The 18,630-nt window shown below is 41.4% G+C and overlaps 1 protein-coding gene across 8 annotated transcripts in view; it reads left to right on the forward strand.

The window, feature by feature from the left end:
• The window catches only part of TPD52 (tumor protein D52), a 128,073-nt gene that overhangs the window by 34,408 nt on the left and 75,035 nt on the right, over positions 1–18,630 (forward strand). For 5 of the 8 annotated variants that reach the window (XM_055703640.1, XM_055703641.1, XM_027801201.2 and 2 more), the window contains 3 exons: positions 2,612–2,653; positions 4,004–4,052; positions 5,104–6,598. In XM_055703640.1, coding sequence (XP_055559615.1) covers positions 2,612–2,653; positions 4,004–4,052; positions 5,104–5,220 — 208 coding nt within the window. In that variant the 3' untranslated portion in view covers positions 5,221–6,598. Of the gene's footprint in view, positions 1–2,611; positions 2,654–4,003; positions 4,053–5,103; positions 6,599–18,630 lie in introns of those variants that run through there. The other 3 variants (XM_055703642.1, XM_014277451.3, XM_055703644.1) reach the window with 2 other exon arrangements.

Raw genomic sequence — 18,630 nt, forward strand, 5'->3', positions numbered from 1 at the left:
TAGGCAGTCACTAGCATCATCTAGTGGAATGCTAGTCCTTATGGAAATATATGCATCAAATAGCAATTAAAATGATGTAAATTGTTGGTACCTCTCAGACTGATTTTGAGAAACTGTAAGTTATAGTGGATCAAGATAAAAACTAAATTCTGCAGATCTTTTGCAGTTGCTTTCAAATCACCTTTGGGTCTTTCCTCTAGCAATCTGCAAACTTCCTGAGCAATGACTTTGTAATTAGCTCTTCTTGCACTGCATCCATACTATGGAACAGAAATCCATCTTTGCTGTGCTCTGAGATTGCAGAATAACTTTCTTTGCTTGCTTTGGAAATCTGTGAACTGCTGAATATTATCATTTATCAGCGTATCAGCTGAAAACCTATCTGTGAACAAAAGCAAATAACTGGGGCTTACACAGTCTTTAAGCCCCTGTTTTCCAGGCAGGGACTCTGGTATACCTCCTTGTGCATTTTCAAAATGTGAGGCAATGTAGTAGCTATAAAAAGTAATTGTATAAAGGATAGGAAAACTTTCAATGCAACACAAAATACATGGAAGGCTGGAGAGCAACTTTTTGGGGTTTATATATATATATATTAAAGCTAGGGGCTTGCTCATGAGCACTGTAAAAAGGGCTTCTCTTTTCCAGACTGCCCAACTTGATAGCTTACTTGAGTAAGTGCTTTGATGTGGCATTCTGTCATTTATGAAAAGAAATTAAATACAGGTTCTCTTCTTAAGGCTTTTAAAGGTTTAACTGTGCTTCTTTGCACTACTTGAACAGGTGATTTGATGTTTAAAAAAGATCAACTGCATTTATCTAATCCAATTCTCTTGCAAACCAGATCATTCTGTGATAAAACTATATACTATCTTATGGTGACATTTTACAAGATGGATATGGAGTGTATGTAAGTGTACTGTACAACAGCAAGTAAATCCTTCACAATGTATTAATGGTTCTTCAATTAAATAATCTCTATGAGATTAAATTTCCCTAGACACCTGTTAAAAGATCTGCAATACACCACAGGTTGTTGCTTTGCAGTGTAAGCATGCCTCCAGGTTGTAAATATATATGGGGAAAAGAAGGTCATTTTCACCCTCTTTAGCCTTAAACTTATTCTGGTGGGGAGGCCCTTCTTGCAGGGTGAGGGGAAGCAGCTGATCACAAATGGACAGAGAACTGTTAGTATCAGCCTAATGCTGTACTAAAACTTCGCATGTAGCAAGACCAGAACTTGTAGTAATCGGCAACACAGTGAGGAATACAAATTACATTCCGAAAGACAGTCAGTTTCTACGTGTTCTGGAAAAGCTTGTGGAAGCCAAAGCATCTGTGAAGATGAAACAGCAGAAAAGGGGTTGGGGAAGTGGAGGAAACACGGACATGCATTACTGGCGAGTGTCAGGACAGCATCTGGCCTTTGCGTATCTGATCCCCAATACACTACCTACAAACCAGCCTTCAGTTGTGCACCTGCCGTAAGGGATCCCAACCTGAAGGGATCTTTTTATGTGTATAGTTTTTTTTCTGTCACTGTATTCTACTGATGAGCTTCCTGAAAGCATCTCTTAAAGCTCATTTTGCAATGAACACAGAACCTTTTTGCATGTGTGAATGTATCTTCCGTTATGCTGAAATACGAACTGGAGTTTTGGAGGTGCAGCAAATGTGAGTGTTGGGGTTGGATTTTTGCGCCGCCCCCCCCGAAAGTATTCTCTTGAAAGACATCATAAAGCCCACTCGAAATTTCATTCCAAGTATATTTATGAAAAATTGTGATCAACAGTTTTTCTAACATACTATTGTGGAATTTGACAAGAAACATTTAACGTGTAAGAATAATTTGTATCAAGAGCAAACAGGGATTTTCTAGAATATGAAAAAGAAATTAAATTCCAGGTGGTCTTGCAGTTATTTGGGAGCTTCTTAATCCATATCCAGTCACCTTCCAGGAGTAGGTGTGTGTTGTCGCTAAGCAAACGGTAACTGTACAGCCGCTAGCAGGTTACAGAAATCCTCAATGAATTTCAGAACAAGGTTGAGACAAGGACTTTCTCCCTGCCCCCTGCATAAACCTGGCCTTGAATACAGATTGAGGTGACTGCTGTTGCTAAATAATTTATATTGACGAGTAGGTAATTTTTATTGATGAGTATGGAAATATTACACTGAATTGAAATGGAAGCCTTCTGAATGGAGGAATAATTCTTTCAGTAGGAAGACTAGTTGATTGGTAAGACTCTTGAATGTTGACTTTCTACTTGATATTGTCAAAACTGTAAATGCATCATGACTCTCATTGCTTGATAAACTTAATGAGTAGGCAAACTGTTGCAGCTAAGCAGAATGCGTACTAACAAGCATGGCACTTGAATCCTTCTAAAAAGAAAAAAGTTGTTGCAGCTTTTGCTCTGATGTACTTGTGTGTGTGCATGGCTAAGCAATTTTAAAAAAGCAAACCCAAGCAGTTACTATAGAAGACTGTAAGACTGTTCAGCTATTTACCAAAGATAGTATTCAGAAGTCAGCTCTCTAAGACAATTTCTTCTCAGTCTGTCTCTCAAACTAACTTCTCGCTTTCTTTTTTCTTAATGCTGGCATTTAGTATACGCTCCATACAGCATTCAATTAGTATGCCTATTATGAGGTAATGTATGCGTAATCCAGCTGTTTTGTTTGTTTATTTTCATGTGTGGAACCAAATCGTATTGAACTTAAGTCAACTACTGTAGATTTAAAACAAAACCGAAAAAACCTACCCAACTTTGTAATGGTTTTCCTGTACGGGATAAAATTTGTTTTATTTCTGCTTAATGATGGTGGTTATCACGCATCTGGAATGTGACCAAGTGCACTTCCCTGCTGTTTGGAGAACTATGACAACTTTTCCCTGCCTGTTAGAAACGTAATGCTACTAAATGATACCAAGTTTAAAAGGCAATATCTTGGCATCTGTTTTAGAACAATGAAAGTGGACAAAAACATACTGTGGTTTCACAAAAAGTCTCTTGCTGACTTGAAGTGCTTGCCTTTTTCTCTCCTCTTGCTTGGCACTGTGTCCCTCCCTCTCCTGAGAGAGTCTGGTTTGAGAGAGAGATAGATATGTCACTGTGTGCTTTCCCAAATGAAAGAGTTCTGCTAAGTGTGGGTGACTTGCATAAATACCAAGCAAAGGGGTAAGGGAAGCTTAAGACCTCTTCTGAAATAAACCTCTCATCTTTACGTAATAATTTTTTTAGTCTGCTATGAATCCCTAGTCCTGGTCCACTGAAGGCAAGCATCTTCCATCCTGCATAAAGGCAGAAAACGCGCACAAGCTGTTGCACAACTTGCAAATGGCAGTGACAGAGCAGAAAGCTGCTCTTCTGACCCTACTAAATAATAAACTGGCCCTCAGAATTGAAGATCCCAAGCTGTCGTGCTCTTCATATGCAGAATTTACCATTTGTCATCACAGCTATCTCCAGCACTTAAAAGGCAAGGGGGAGTCTCCCTGAAATTTAACATGTTAGCAAAAAATGCCACTGCGAACCATGTTTTGTTAATTGAACACATACCCTATTAAACTAAACTGATTTTCCTCTAACAAGTGAAAAGCCTCCAATTACAAGGCTTTCTTCAGCAATAATGTACTAGGCTATCCAGAAGTGGTGACTAAGCTTTTCCAAACAAATCCTTTAAGCCAGAAACCTGTTTGAAAACATGGGAATAAGTTCTCCCTTCCACGGGGTGATGAAAGATCCTATTGCTGAGCTTGGCAATGCTTAGTTGCCAAAGACACAAATGAGCTGCAACTTGAGTGTGTTTGAATTTTAGTTTTGTAGTACTTTGGGCGATCCAGATCTAAATTATTTTTAGGCTACTCTTAAAATAAGGAAAGACCCCCAAATAAACAAAACTCATGTTGACACTGGGAAAAGTAACTGCTTGTTTTCTGATGTTCATAGACTAATCAGATACATTTTTAATTTTGTGGTTCCTTTTATTATTTTCCTAGAAATTCTCCTACTTTCAAATCCTTTGAGGAAAAAGTTGAAAGCTTAAAGGTAAGCATTACTAAAAAGCTTTGGGGATTATGGAGCTGTGGATGTGGAGAGAAGACTGAAGTGGACTCTGGGTATCCTGTTTTTTAGTTACTGGTAAACTGCTGAAGGTGCTTAGATGATGTCATTTTAAGTACTATGGAAATGGTTTCTCTGCCTAATGATTTGAGAATAAAAATGGGCTTCCTGCACCTCTTACAGGAGGATGCTTTTAACTAGAAGGACTAAGAGCTAGCTAACCTGCACAGCCAGTATAACATATGTAGTAGTATGTATCTAAAATGGTCTAGGCTTTTATTTCTGTGCCTTCCTAAGGACTAGTTTCCTACACAGGAGAGTAGCTTGGGATATTTCTCTTATTTCTGGCATAAAATACGCAAGGACTTTGTACCTTAATTTAAAATTTACTCACAAAAGCCTCAAGTGCCAGAAGCAACCATTAATAGCTTCTCCAGGTAAAAAAATCATGGTAAAATAACTAATACATCTAACTGGACCAGATTTGACTGTTCTTGTGTACACACTGGGTTGGATGAGAAGGATGCAAGTGATAGCATGGGCAACTAGACATTCCACAGGGTATATACCATAGAAGGAAGCGGAAAGGCAAACCCATTACCTGGAGAAAGTAAAATAGTTGCTGTGCTCCACTAAAAATCTTGGGAATTGCTGTTGAGACTGCAAACTGTTCAAGGCTATTTCTTGAGCAATACAGAAGCGAGTTATAACTGAATCTTTCAAAGGCTGCATACCTGTCTCCATTTTTAACTGCGGGTGTGTCAATCTGCAGACTCCCTGGAATCAGGGCTGCTTCATGTTTTGTGTATCTTGAAGTCAGAGGGAGGCTGCTATGTTGATCTGGTGCTTGTTTTCTGCATGATACGTAAAGACTTGTCTGTAGAGTATAATAGAGGTAGCTCAGTCCTGAAAAAAGCCGTTCTGCTGAAGGGAGTTACTAAACTTACTCATGCACAGGTACTGATTTTATGCAGGTGTGTGTGTTTGGCATGTCAAGTAACTGCAATTTTATGTTGAGGTGCTCTCTGTGTTCCAGTCTAAAGTTGGAGGAAGCAAACCTGCTGGGGGAGACTTTGGAGAAGTTCTTAATTCTGCTGCCAATGCCAGTGCCACAGAAACTACTGCAGAACAGACACAGGAGGAGACCCACTGAGATTCCTGCCTCTGTCCTGCTACCCACTGCCAGATGCTGCAAGCAAAAACTAAGCACACTTGTAACATTCTTTGCGCTCTTTCCACCAGATGTGCTTTTATTTAGCACGTAGCTATTTTACCAGATTAACTGATACCAAGCTTGTTTGTTGGGTTCAAACTATTTTTGAAACTAAAATCCATTGTTTGGGGTTTTGTGTGGGAAGGGGAATTTTTATGCCTTTCAAGCGTTTAAAGGACTTATCTGTAATTTGAAGGCAACCTTTAAAATATAGCAATGAAAAAACCCTCTTTTGAGAAGTTAATTATACTGTACATATACTGTGGATACATAATTTCTTTTGAATCTGTAACTACTGCTCAACTTAATCATTATGAATCTACTGCCACTGCCAAACTGAAGCTTGTTACTTCACTCCCTTGTGATTTTTTCAGTTAAGTGTTGCCTGCACAGGACACCGAACTAGAAGGATCACTCCCAGCTAAAGAAAGGACTTCTGCTTCAGCAGGCTTTAAACAAGTTATTCACAGCAGGATTACACATGGGTAGGAGTGTACTGTCTTATGAGCGTGTTCCTCATACAACAGATGCGGATAGGATAACACATAACATCTAGAACTTACTGATTTGTCTGTGGCTTATCCACCTAGGAAACTTCTGACCATCACAAATGGAAGCAAGATGCCTAATAGTACTGGTTTGGTTCAGTTACAATAACATTTTTAGTCTTGCTTTTTGTACATGATGATAATGTGGCAAGAGACACTCTTCTGAACTTTTGATCAGTCTTGAATAGATTCATCTTAGTTCACACATGGTGGCATCACATTTGCACCAAACAAAGCATGGACTGTAAAAATAAGCCTGAACACAAAAGTGGTTCTTTCTTGGGCATCAAGGGAATTGCTCTCAAATGCTAATGTTGTTTCCCTTGTAGGCTGATCATTGAAAACATCTGCTACACAGTTTTGGGGGTTTTTTTTCATGTGTTAAAGGCTTGTACCACTAGCACCCCAATCCCTGGTTAAGACCCCAGAAATCTGTTTCAAGAGGTGCACAGTGTCATACCGCAGCATAGCTCTTACAAGATCTGTTCTCCTACCTGTTGCTTTATCTGATGTACTTTTCCAGGTTCTTGCATTTTGTATCTTTCTGGCACATGGCATCAGTATAGTTAGAACTCCCAGCAAGTGTTTTATCACTGTGCTTAGAACTGGAACCAAGTTTTGAAACGTTTGTGTGAAATCCATGGAGCTTCAACTGCCACAAATGTCTGGAGGGAAAAACGTTGGCTCCTGACAACCATATTAGCATGTCAGATGTAGTATATATGTTTAATCAAGTATGAGAAGCTTAATAAAAACCTGTATGTGAGGAATGTATTGTGTTGTGAATATGGAGGCTTATATAAATAAGTTGGTTTTATTTCTAGTTGAAACAGTCCTTTTGAGTTTGGTTTCAAAGTAGTGCTGTACCAGGGGGAATGTGCATGGATGAGCTTGGCATTTCTGGAAGAGACTAGGCCTAGGTTGACTTCTAGTAGTTTACAGAAAATTAAACTGCCCTGATTACACTGGGAAGTTCAGAAAATGGTTTGAGATATACCCTCAGCCTCTGACAGATACACCTTGACAAAGCAATGGAGAATGGAATGACACAGTGAGTGGCGCTCTTCCTCCATAGGGCAGGTCCTTCTGGAACATGGGCCTTGTTCTATGGGTTCCTACTTATCTGATTAATTAGGGTCATCTCATCCAGAGTTGGGCTTTCAGAGTTGTGGAGTAATTGATTAATTATTTTTTTTTTTTAAGGCCAGGTGCCTGTATCGTTGGATCTGTAATGTAATTCACTCAGCTTTGCAGCTGCGGCCTCGTGTAACCTTCGGCTGCATCTTCCTCTGCCTGCACCTTCCCCTGGAGTGCAAGCAGCCTTCGGGTGGCTGTTGCAACTGAAGTTTTTCCAGGCTGTGCGTGTTAATGTCGCAGCCGCCACCTATTCCCTGCTCCCCGAGGCAGGCCTGTCGCCGCCTCTGCCTCTCGGCCTGCCGGGCCGGCTCCTCAGGCGGCTGAGGGGCGGCGGGGCTCGCTCCTTCCCCTCACCCGCAGCCCCGCGGGCGGGAGCGGGCTAGCGGCCGGCAGCGCCTGGAGCGGCACGGGGCGGAGCGGGCAGCCGGGTGCGCCTTTCCCGGCGCTGTGCGCGTTCCCCCGCAGGCCGGTGGGGGGCGCCGCGGGCAGACGGGCCTGGCCGTGCCGTGCCGCCGCCGCAGGGCGGAGCCCAGCGCCCCTCAGCCAAGATGGCGGCCGCCCGCCTCAGCAGAGCCCGGTGCGCTTGCGCCCGCCGCGTGCCCCTGACCCGGGCGTGACGCGGGGTCAGAGTTCACGCTCCGCCCTCCACGCGGACAGCCATGGCGGCGCCGAGATGGGGCCTCGCCGCCGTGCGGGCCGGGGTCCGGCCGTGGCGGCTGCGGCTGCCGGCGGTGAGGTGGTGCGGCGGCGCCCCGCCGGCGGGAGCGCCGGGTGCCGGGACCCTCCCGCAGCAGACGGAGGAGCGGTCGGGCACCGGGACCGCGGCCCCCGGCCGCCGGCAGGTGAGGGCGTGGCGTGTGGGCCGGGCCGGTGTCCGCGGGCGGGCCTGGCCCGGCCGCCCCGGCAGTGCCCGCCGCGGGCCTGCCGCCGCCGTCTGCCGCCGCCCCCTCTGCCCGCTGGCCGGCGCGGGCGGCCCGCTTCCCCGCCGCTGCGCTTCCCCCTGCTGCGGCCCTTCTGCCCGCGTGCCCGGCTGATTTCGCGTGGTTTTCTCTCCTCCCTGCTTCACCCTGCGTAGTAAACATCCTATGGATGCGCGGAGAGTTTTTGTGCTTTGTTTTTAACGTACTCCTACAAAAATCCGGTCTAGAAAGCATGCAAGTACTTCTGGTTGTTTAGGAAGCAAGGTACAGCTCCGTGGGCAAAACTGCGTTGTGACTGCTAAAGTCGGGCAGGGAGGATGTGGGAAATCTTTAATTAAACAGTTTTAGCAGGCCAAATCAAAGAACTGGTAAACCGGTACTCGACGGATTTGTGGTGGAAATATGAAGGCTGATGTGAATGAAACACCTGTGGAAATGCATACGTGTGAAGGTATCAAAGAAACAGCAGGCCAGGGGTTGAAACAGTAGCGTGTGTTGGAGGCCACAGTTCTCCGGGAACTTGTTCATGGGAGTAAAATTGAGGCTCATGATGTTTTTGCCAAGGCCTGTGCTGTGAGTCTGCAGCACAGATGATTTGTCAAGAGCAGACCCTGCTTCCAAACAACAACAGGAGGGCAGTAGGCTTGTCACATATCTTATGTGCCATTTGCTTTCCTCCGTTTGCTCCAGCGTGAAGACAGGGAGAGACACAGTGAGCAGCAGCCTGCTGTTATTGAGGCTGCAGTGAGATTCTGGAGCAAAGGGCCACCCTGTAAACAACTGTTGGCACCTGAAGGGTGTGAAGGGTTTGTCCAAAACCTAATTCATCATTGCCAAACAGGAAGAATCTTGGAGCTGTGGTGGGGCCTTGATAGCTGGCATTCTTTGTCCGTGGTGCCAAGTGGTCTTGCCCCAGACCACTTTGGTTATACACTTCTGGTTGTGAGTCAGTGGGTATGAGAATATGAGCTAATGAAAGTTGGGAATGAATTAGCCGAGTGGTAAGATGAATGTAGAGATTTTGTGAATAACCATCACTTTCTCTGGCTGTTGACTTGGTTTTCATCGTGCTGATTTTTCCAGTGCCTGTTGTGACAGTGGCCGTTAGCAGATGTCTAGGGAAACAGAAAAAAGCTCTGTGTGTTTGTGTACTAGCACATCGCAGAATATCTCTTCCAGGGTGAAAAATCCTGAGCTCTGACTTTTCCTCAAGTGGAAGTGATTCCATGCTGCTCTTGATCCTTGTCACATCTTTTTCTAACTTTTCCATTTCTGTTTGACGACGTCAGGGGCTGGGGTTACTTGTACTGTGCCCAGTAGGGTATGGAGATTAGTGTTGTGAATTAATATTGCTGGAGTAGTTTAGTGCTGGGAGTATAGAACTAGAAATGTCTGTGTCACTGAATCCAGGACCTGATAACCCGAAATTACTGCATAAACTGTGACACTTTTACAAGGGCGTGTAGTGATCAACAAGAGATAATGACTTTAAACTGAAAGAGGGTAGATGTAGTTCAGCTATACGGAAGAAAGTCTTCACTATGAGGGTGGTGAGGCACTGGAATGGGTTTCCCAGAGGAGCTGTGCATGCCCCATCCCATCAAGGCTAGGCTGGCCAGGCTGGGTGGGGCTTTGAGCAACCTGATCTAGTGGAAGGTGTCCCTGCCCATGGTAGGGGGGTTGGAACTGGATGATCTTTAAGGTCCCTTCTGACCCAAACCATTCTATGATCCTGTTTTTCATTGAATATCCACGATAGCAAGGCTGGCTGTGCAAAGACAAAAGGTTTGCCTGAGCAAAGGTGCTGGCTCAGGTGGTGTCCAAGGCAGATGTCCACAGAAGAGTTTAGGAAGGGATTCATTTGATCTAGGCGTGGAAGAAACTGAATGCTACTTTGGGGATTTGGGGAGTAATTTTTTTGTTTTCCTTTTTTTTCCCCTTTCTTTCTTTTGAAGTAAGAAGCTAGGAATGTATTCTATTCTGTTTCTATCTATAAATAAATTGTCATTAAGCCTTTAAAGGTTCTTAACTGACTTGAATGCTACATAGTGTTTACAGCATCTTTTCCAAGTGGAATTATATACACAAATATAAATAATTCACACAAATATAAATAATTCAATACACAAATCAAACTAGGAAAGTAAAATGAAGAGCTGGACTACAACTCTGCATTGCTCTACACTTTGCTGCATTATTTTCTTACTCAAACAAGAGGAAGACCAGTAGCTTGCTTTACAGTGTCGTGGTGATGTTAAAAGCATAACAGTGAGATGAAGAAGATTGTTATGAATCCACTTTCGTGCTGTTCTTAAGCCAGTTAGCAAAGTGCTCAGTGAGCCCAAGTGTGATTGATGTTATTCACTGTTTGCTCTTTTAAGAGTGTGCAGGAGAGGGAGTGGGGTTTGGTGAGAATGAGTTAGCAGTGGAAGATGACGTACTGAAACGAAGAAAATGAAAGGGGTCTGATTTGGAGTGTAATCTGTTGGTTCTGTGTATTTTTCTTGAAATCACCTTTTCACCAATTTTAACTGTTTTTTTGATTGCTAGGGGTGTACTAAATAAACTTTCCACATCTGGGAGCAATCCTGATACTAATGTGGCATAAAGCTGAGCAATACTTACGGGAGGATGTACTGGATGCTGCTGGAAAAACTGAAAGCATTAGAAGACCTTTTGAGAAAATCCTTCTGAGGGGAGCAACTTGCTCTCCTCAGGAGAGGGTGCGGTGGCTCTAGCTACAGTCCCTTTCGGGTGCCACGCAGCTGCAGGATCTTCTTTTTCAAGCAGGAGAAAAGTGGTTGTGCTCATCCCTTATCTGAGCTGCAGCCAGAGGAAGGTTTGTGCTCCTTATCTCTGCAGGCAAGTAGACGGGTACAAAATGCTGCCTGGATTTTGGTGTACTTACACCCTTCAAGAGCGCAGAGATGTTATTTGGGTCCTTAGTGTTTCTGTTTCATTTTGGGACGAGGGGGGAGGCTTAATGTTTTGGTACTGATGTCCTGTGTCAGATGTTTTTCCCTCATTTTTGAAATGGAATGAATACTATGATACTTGGTAGGCAGTGGCTTATTTTAGGCAAATGTCAGGAAACTTCATAAATGGGTGTGTTGAGATGTGTTCGTCTAAGATGATTCAGAAAGCATGATGATGTTTTCCCTAGGTAGCTTAGTAAGTTTTTTGGGCACAGCAGCAAATGCGTACTGCGGATAATGCTTCATAGTTGCCTGGTGGTATTTTCTGCTGTGTTGGTAATTTTTTAGGGTTTTGTGTTTTATTTTTCACCTTCAGTTTACAGTTCTGTTGTTATGTTTTGCAAACAGAGCAGGCGCTTAAATATTGATTGAAATTGTTAAAAATGAACTTGGTAGGCAAAATATTCTGATAACATCCACATGATGTTCAACTGTCTACAGCAGGCAGCTTACTTCTTACTGCTTTTTCCTTCTGCATTTTTATAATGGCTAAATTTTGTATTCTAAACTGAACAAAAAAAGGGCAAGTTTAAAGTTCTTTTCTTCACTGTGGAATTGTTTACAGAAATCTTTTAGAAGGACTGGAAATGCTTTAGGTGTTACCTGTATTTGCAGATTGAAGCTGCCTGCCTAGCAAAATGGGAAACCTTGACTTTTAAAAGGAAGGATGTGATGATTTTTGTTGATACAGGTAGAGAAATGGTGGTTGAGCTACTTTCTTAGCTAGGTTACCAACATTTGAAGAAAATGTTAGACTTAAATAACTAATTAAGAATAAATTGCACATTTTCGAGTACTGTGAACTAAATAGTCTAAAAATGTTTTGAAGAACGAGTGGGGAAGTTTGTCACATAGATTTTTAGGTAGAAATGGGTTATCCCTATGTTACCTTGCTGCTGGTCTGCCATGTGTTACAATGTGCTAAAACTCTGTTGGTACCTTTTTACTTTACAGTAACAGGGTACAAACCATCAGGTGCGTGTCAGAGATCAGTGATGTGAGCAGAATCAGTGTCTTTGTTTCAGAAGCAGAGATCTTCAGCCTCTCCACCAGGCTGCGGGTCCCACCGAGGCAGGGATGCTGCGCTAGGGTTTTGGTGAAACTCCACACCCGGCACAGCAGAGGGCATTGCTTGTTTCTGGATCTCAAAGAAGTAGCATGTTTGAGGAATTTCCTATTTAGTTCCTTGAATACCGTGTTTTAAGGAAAGCATTTATTAAGAAGGAACATAACTGGCTTTGTCTAAAGTTCAGATGGAAGGGACAGGGTTGGTATCAATACATGATAATAACTAATTTCTGAAATAGGTAAAGTATTCTTGCAGAAACATAAGTATTTTTAAATTTACTTGTGTCAGCTACAGGTTCTTTCCTGAAAGGATTCAGAAATCTGAGGAGGGTGTCTATTTTAATTTCTTGTTACTATTAAAAAAAATCAATGTTCATAAAGAGAAGAAAGTAAAAACTATTTTAATAGGTGATATAAAGAATTATCATATCTATTTATGTTTTAGGGGAGAGATTAAAAGCTAAAATACAAGTGAGAATTTTAAAGAAGTGTTCTGTTCTGAATATTCTGGATATTCTTTATAAGTGATGTGTATCTGCCTTGCTTATGCAGAATCTTGGCAACCTTGGTTTAAAATAATGTATAACACTGGATGTTTTGAAATCAAACATTAAAAAAAATAAGAATTATTTTTAATGTAATTATAGATGGGAGGTATTTCTTTCAATCTATCTTCCCACTTAAGTTAACATTTAGAAGATTATTTTACTGAAGTTGCAGTTATTTGAGAACAAAAATACTTAGTTACACTTGGTGCAATTTTCGCTTGTAATTTTCACAGTGTAATATGTCTTAGGACACCCATAATCTTTGTGTAGATGGAGTGCATTTCTAGTGTTAATGAATAACTTAAAAACATTTTTTGATTGATTACAAATATGTATGTCAAGCACAAGGTTACTCTTTCTGGCTAGCATTCAAATATTGGAAACTGCTGACTAACTGAGAGTGAGTCCTGCCAGTTGTGGGAACTGGAATGAGTTTTCATTACCTGGAAGTTTCTCTTGGCTTACTTTGCCAGCTTATACAGCTGTGCTTGAGAAACTTGGGTTATGTCTGCCCCTGCTATGCTGTGAACGCATCCTGGTGCCTTCAGGTTCATGCTAAATAAGGACTGCATCGCAGGCTTCTTGCATTGTCTCAGCTAGATCTGCCTGAAATGCTGGTTTGCATTACAGTGGGAATGAGCCTGTTTGTCCTTCTTTTGACCTCTAGGAAGGAGCAGTTCTAGCTTGTGAATGCTCTAGCTGAGGCACCAAAACTTGGCTGTTCTGACTTGGGTTTGGCCCAGCTGTGGGTGCAGCTGAGTCTGTCGGATGACCGCCTTTGCATATGACAGAAATGCCTGCACAACAGAATTTTGTAAAACTCAACATGGTGTTGGAGCAACAGTCTCTGAAATGAAGTAGACAGACTTCTAATGTTGTTGGACAGCAGAGGAATGGTGCACGTGGCTTCTTTGGAGAATGTAATTATACTACAGTGAAATTGTACACAGTTGCGATAGGCAGCAGTGACTCAGGAACACAAATCCACATGGGCAGGCCCTGAGCACCTGGCACTGTTCTGGCCTTGGTTGGCATAAGGAAGACCACAGCGCTGGAGAAGCAGCGGATGCAGTTGTCTTCTGGAACTAAGTCCAGATAGCTCTGGGTTGGCAAGTGATCACTTTGGCATGGCTGGAGGTCAGTGAGTGGTAGGCACGTGTGATATGCCTTGGATGACTGGCTGGCAGAGTGGAATCCGAAAATTCAAACTGTCTTGGCACTGTCAGAGTCATGGAGAAAAGCAAGTGAATGCCAGCAGCCTCTTTTTTATCATGTGAGATATCTAGAAGAAGGTGTATGGAAGCATAATGTAAAGGTTAAATGGGCACTGAAATCTGTCCTAGTGCTTGTTATCAACAGGATATTTACATCCACTGTTGCTGTGGGAGATCCCAATTATTCTCCTACTGTGACTATTGAAACAGTATCCTGCCCCCCAGGAGACTGGAAAAAAAGAGCCTGGAAGGGCAGGATTGAGATAAATGGAGAAACTGTCAGGCTGAAGATAAGAAAGTGCTGTTGTGTGGCGTTGCCAGTGTCCTGTTTCAGCATGGCAGCCCTGTAGAGCAGCCTAAAATGCGAGGACACAGATACCATTGCTCAGAGACGTGATGCAGAGTTATGTCTAAGCAATCTAGCTGCACAGGCAGATGTTGGGCCCAAAACACTGTGGGCTGTTCATAGGACTGTGTGTGCTGGCATGATTTTGTTTTTGCTGTAATCCATGCAGTAGGTTCACCTGCTTTCCCTGATAGAGAGACTAGGTGATTTCTGTTCAGAGTTGCACTGGAGGAGAGTTAGACGCTTTGGGTGTTCCGCAGGCTGTGAGTTTTGGTAAGCGCACACTGGCAGGTGTCTGTGTGCTCCTCAGCGTGGGTGGGAATCATGCTGTTGAGATAGCTGATCCCAGCTCATTTAGGAACTGGTGCAGGCGTAGGGGAGGAGTATGTGTAAATTGGAGGTAGGTGGGAGGAATGTGAAAAGCCATGGACATACAGGTTCTGGGCATTGTAGGAATCACCTCCTGGTTCCTGTTTTTTTTCATCTCTTTCCATATACATAAAGTAGTAAAAATACTTAAATAAGTATAAATTAACTGAATTTGTTTCCTTTCCTGTTACTAATAAAGAAATTGTAATAAGACTCAGCTCTTCTTTTATTCCTTAAAGCAGAACATCAATAAATTTTTGTCTGTACTGTTGTCTTCACCTCTGTGTTTTCATCCGTTCTTTCTTTCCACCTTTGTGAAACCTTCATGTTTCATTAATCTTGTATTGATACCATTGCAATGTTCCGATTTTTTGCTATAAAGTAATCCTTGAAAGAAAGACATAAATACTTTTTGTTTTAAGTTATGGGTAGAAGTTATTTAAATTCAAGAAAAATAAGCAGCTCTATTGTGACCAGATTATGTACTATTTTGTGTTATGAAATAAATCCCTAGCTTAGCATTGTTTAGTAGATGATCCTTCTGGCTAGCCAACAGCATATTTGCAAAGCTGCATTTGAAATTCTTTATGGAAGTCTTGGTTTGCAGATTCTGCACTGTGTACCCAATCAAAATGTGAAGGTAATTGGAAAAGCCTTCGTTTTACTACAAACACAAATAAGTTGGTATTGAGTCAACTAGTGCAGCAGATTGTACATTTATAAGATTTGTGGGTAAGCAGTGGTGATTTGGGTAACATGATAGTGTGTTAGCTATATGACTTTGCTGCTTTCTAGTATTTTAAATGGGCAATTGATTGATGAAGAAGCTTTAAAAAAGGGTCTAGAAGCAGCTGTAGATGGTTAACTTTCTTGATACAGCTGTGGTATCTTTCCCCTCCCCAGATGTACCCTATTGTTTTATGCTATTCCTCCTAAGGACAGTTGCATAAAGTCACAGGAAAAAGTAGTAAAGTTTTAAATTTTAGTCACGTGTGGTGGTGTATGTAATACCACAAAATTCAGACTCAAACAAAATAGAGTGTATCTTTGACTCTTCTGATAAGGGGCAGGTATAGCCATGATTGACTAAAAAAAATCACCTGTCTTCAGATTTACTATTATACTGCAGTATGTTGTAGGACATACAAGGTTAGTTTATTAATTCTATTAAAAGCAATGTATGTTTTTTGTATTGTGAACAGTCTTGATTTAGCAGCCTGTAATAAGACACTGGTGACTCGTCATTTTACGAAGTATTCTGAATAATTATGCTCTTTCATGAGTTTGAAGAGCAGTTAATAGACTTATCATCTAGATGCAGTACAAGAAATATCCATCTTCAAGTAGAAAGAAGGTGCGGAGAGCCTTAACAAGAACTTAAAGAGATTTCTAGACAGCAAAGAAGTTTGGATACAAAAGTGCAGTTCAGGAAAACCTGTTAAATATTATGCATGGTGTACAAATCCCCTTTCTGTGACTTTTTTACTTTTGAGATCTGCATGATCCTACTTGAAGAATGTAATTGAGAGACAAAGGTTGTTTTCATCATGGGTATTTTATTGGTTAATGTGCTCCATGTATTTGGTTAATTGTTATTTACATCTCTTTGAAAAATGTGCTTAGTTCACAAGATTACATTGTTCATTATTATGAGGACAATATATATACAAATATATACATACAAGTATACTGTGTGCTCTCTGCACAGCTGAAATACTTTTAATTAGAAGTTATTCTGTATGCAAAAATAAAATTAGGTTTGGAATATGCTGTATTCATTGGTCAGCATTGCAATGCGTATCAAAAGTTGGAACTTGATGGAAGGGTGTGGACGAACATAAACTGGTATCAAATAGAATATGATGAATCTTGCATTGTTTTTAAAATACAGGTGTAAAGGAGAGTAGGTTTAGGTTGGACAAAAGGGAGAATGGTGAGGGTGGTTGGACACTGGAACAGGTTGCCCAGGGAAGTTGTAGAACCCCCATCACTGGAAGTGTTCAAGGTCACATTAGATGGGGCTTTAAGCAACCTGTCCTAGTGAAAGATGTCCCTGCCCATGACAGAGGTGGTTGGACTAGCTGATCTTCAAAGGTTCCTTCCAACCCAAACCATTCTAAGAAAAAAGCATCAATTGTAATGCATGCATGTAAGAAAGAAGCATCAGAGTTCCTATTCCAGTATTACTTTTGATGTTTTTGACTTCTAAAGACAACTTGGGTACCCACTTAATATAACTGTCTAAATGGGATTTCCTAGAGGCTCTTTTTTTTTCAGTAGTATTATAGTTTACTTAGGACTATACTGAAACATAAAGTAAGATACTCTTCATTTTGCCGGGCTTGTAGCTCAGCTGGTTTCAGATAGATCGGCAAGAGCAGCTTTAAGTTCTCTGGTTTACAGCTAAGGTTTAAAATATTGCCAGATTGTTTTGTCCAAGGCAAGCTGCACAGAGGGCTTACGGAGTAGATCATGCTCTCTCAAATGTTCCACAAGGGGAGAGGGTGCTCTTCTCCAGAACTTCAGGTGTGTTCCCAAGTTGCACTGGGACACAGACTTCTTTCTAGCACATTGCATGCAGGAAGGTCACTGCCAGATTTTACCTTCAAGTTAGCAGTGAGTGTTGAGATAGCTTAACTTCTGTACCTATGCTCCTTAAAGTCTAATCCTGCAGCATTTAAAAAAATGAGCCAGAGTTTTAATGAACAGGTCTTTACAAAATGCTGTTAGACTTGCACGGTAAATTAGTCATCAGAAAACCTAATATCTACAGTGAAGTTTACATGACGCTTTGCCAAAACACTTAGTCACTGCTTTTCACCAAGAGATGCTTAAATGCCTAATTTCAGCTTTTTGCTTCCAGCCTTTTTGGCTGAAGAGTTTTGATTTGCTTTCTAAAATAAAACCATGTTTCTTTGCTGCGCTGAGGAGAATGTATGGATGTTCCTCTTGATTGAAACAGCAGAAGTTTGCTTTGCTTTGTGGTAGTTCTTTGGGGATACTTGTAGTTTTAAGATTGTGATGGGAAATAACTCTGGACAGTTAAAACCCTAAGTATGCAAGGGTTTTGAAGTTAATAAAGATTTAATAACGGTAAGAATGAAAACATAGCAGTCAATTTCCCTCATCCTCTTCTAGGCAAAAAGAGCTGTTTTCCTTTGCTTTTTTCCAATCATAAAGTCTGAGGTTTTTTCCCCTCTAAACTTTGAAGTTTTGGAGGAAAAACTTTCAGTGCTCACATGCTGCTCTTGAGTACTGGTTTTGTAGTACCATATTGTATTAAAAAGTGGTTCTGTTTTCTTCTCCCCTCTCCTGCTTTTTTCATAACTTTCCTTTAAAAAGATGGTTATAGACACTGTTTATGTTTATTCCAAAATGATGTAATTTGGGGTTTGCTGCCATTGAGGGTGCAATTCAAATCTCTACTCAAGTATGGGCGGAAATTAATGAATATGGCATCTGCTAGAATTTTTAGTTGCACTGATATTTCTTCTATTAGATTGTAGATATTAAATAATCAATATTAGTATATATTAGAATCCTTATAACTACAATAATTCCCTTAAAGGGTTCAGGTCATCATAGTGTAAATTGGTGTGCAAGCGCTGTCTTTACAGAAACTGAGCCTTGTAACAGTCTTCGCGTAGGAAGTGATTCATATGAAGCTTTTTATAAATATCTTGCTTACTAGCAGGGAAGCTTCTGGTTTTCTCCTTGACTGCTTTCAGAGCTCTTCTTTGTGCCTTTGCAGTCATTAATCTTAGATTTTTCCTTAAATCACTGCATTTTTTTCTGGTTTGAGTCATGGATCCTCCTTTTATGCTTTCTCTTCGGACTATTTTCCTTCAGTAGGTTTAATAAATAACACAAATCTTGGTTTTGTTTCAGCTTTGTATAGTAGTTAATCTTCAAGACCTTTTGTTAGCAAGAAGTTTACTTAGTTCTTTACTTTTATCTGTTTGTATAGAATAAAATGGAGAAATCTCTTGTTCAAAGGAAGCTGAAGAGAGCTTCCTCATCTTTGTGGTTGCCCCATTTGGGTTGTAAGTCGAATCTATTGGGCAACAGTATGAATGTCAGTTGTTTGGGTTTTGGTTTGGTTTTTTTTTTTTTATAAGGCAAAACCTCAGGCCACTAATCGGGGAGGAAAAAGCTAGATTATGGTGGGGAAAAAACGCAAACCAGTGGACTTTAAAAGAACAAGCTGAGTTCATGCTGTCTTTGA

The sequence above is a fragment of the Falco cherrug genome, chromosome 3 (genome assembly GCF_023634085.1).
Source record: "Falco cherrug isolate bFalChe1 chromosome 3, bFalChe1.pri, whole genome shotgun sequence".
NCBI classification, from domain to species: Eukaryota; Metazoa; Chordata; class Aves; order Falconiformes; family Falconidae; genus Falco; species Falco cherrug.